This window comes from Phaethon lepturus, unplaced genomic scaffold (genome assembly GCF_000687285.1).
Source record: "Phaethon lepturus isolate BGI_N335 unplaced genomic scaffold, ASM68728v1 scaffold31851, whole genome shotgun sequence".
NCBI classification, from domain to species: Eukaryota; Metazoa; Chordata; class Aves; order Phaethontiformes; family Phaethontidae; genus Phaethon; species Phaethon lepturus.
The window spans coordinates 2584-2802 of NW_010516071.1; the positions used below are offsets into that span (position 1 = coordinate 2584).

Consider the following 219-nt stretch of genomic DNA (forward strand, 5'->3'; position numbering starts at 1 on the left):
GAGAGCACCGGCTGGTACCTACTGTCAATGATGTCTCCGAGACCCTGAGCGTAGAGAAGGTCGCGCAGGCGTGCCACCTCATCCTTCAGCTCCCGGATGAGCTTGTTGTTGGGGTCCTCGTTGATCACAGCATTGCAGCGGATCTGCTTGGCACGGTCAGCATACCTAGGGAAGGGCAGAGCGCTGAGCAGCAGCAGAGGGGGCAAACCCCCAGCTGCT

At 60.3% G+C, this 219-nt stretch overlaps 1 protein-coding gene across 1 annotated transcript in view; it reads right to left on the reverse strand.

Moving 5' to 3' along the window:
* The window catches only part of LOC104627632 (kinesin-like protein KIF1A), a gene marked incomplete at both ends in the record, with an annotated part of 6476 nt that overhangs the window by 2547 nt on the left and 3710 nt on the right, over positions 1-219 (reverse strand). Inside the window, one exon of the mRNA XM_010295960.1 lies at positions 23-165. Coding sequence (XP_010294262.1) covers positions 23-165 — 143 coding nt within the window. The remainder of the gene's footprint in view (positions 1-22; positions 166-219) is intronic.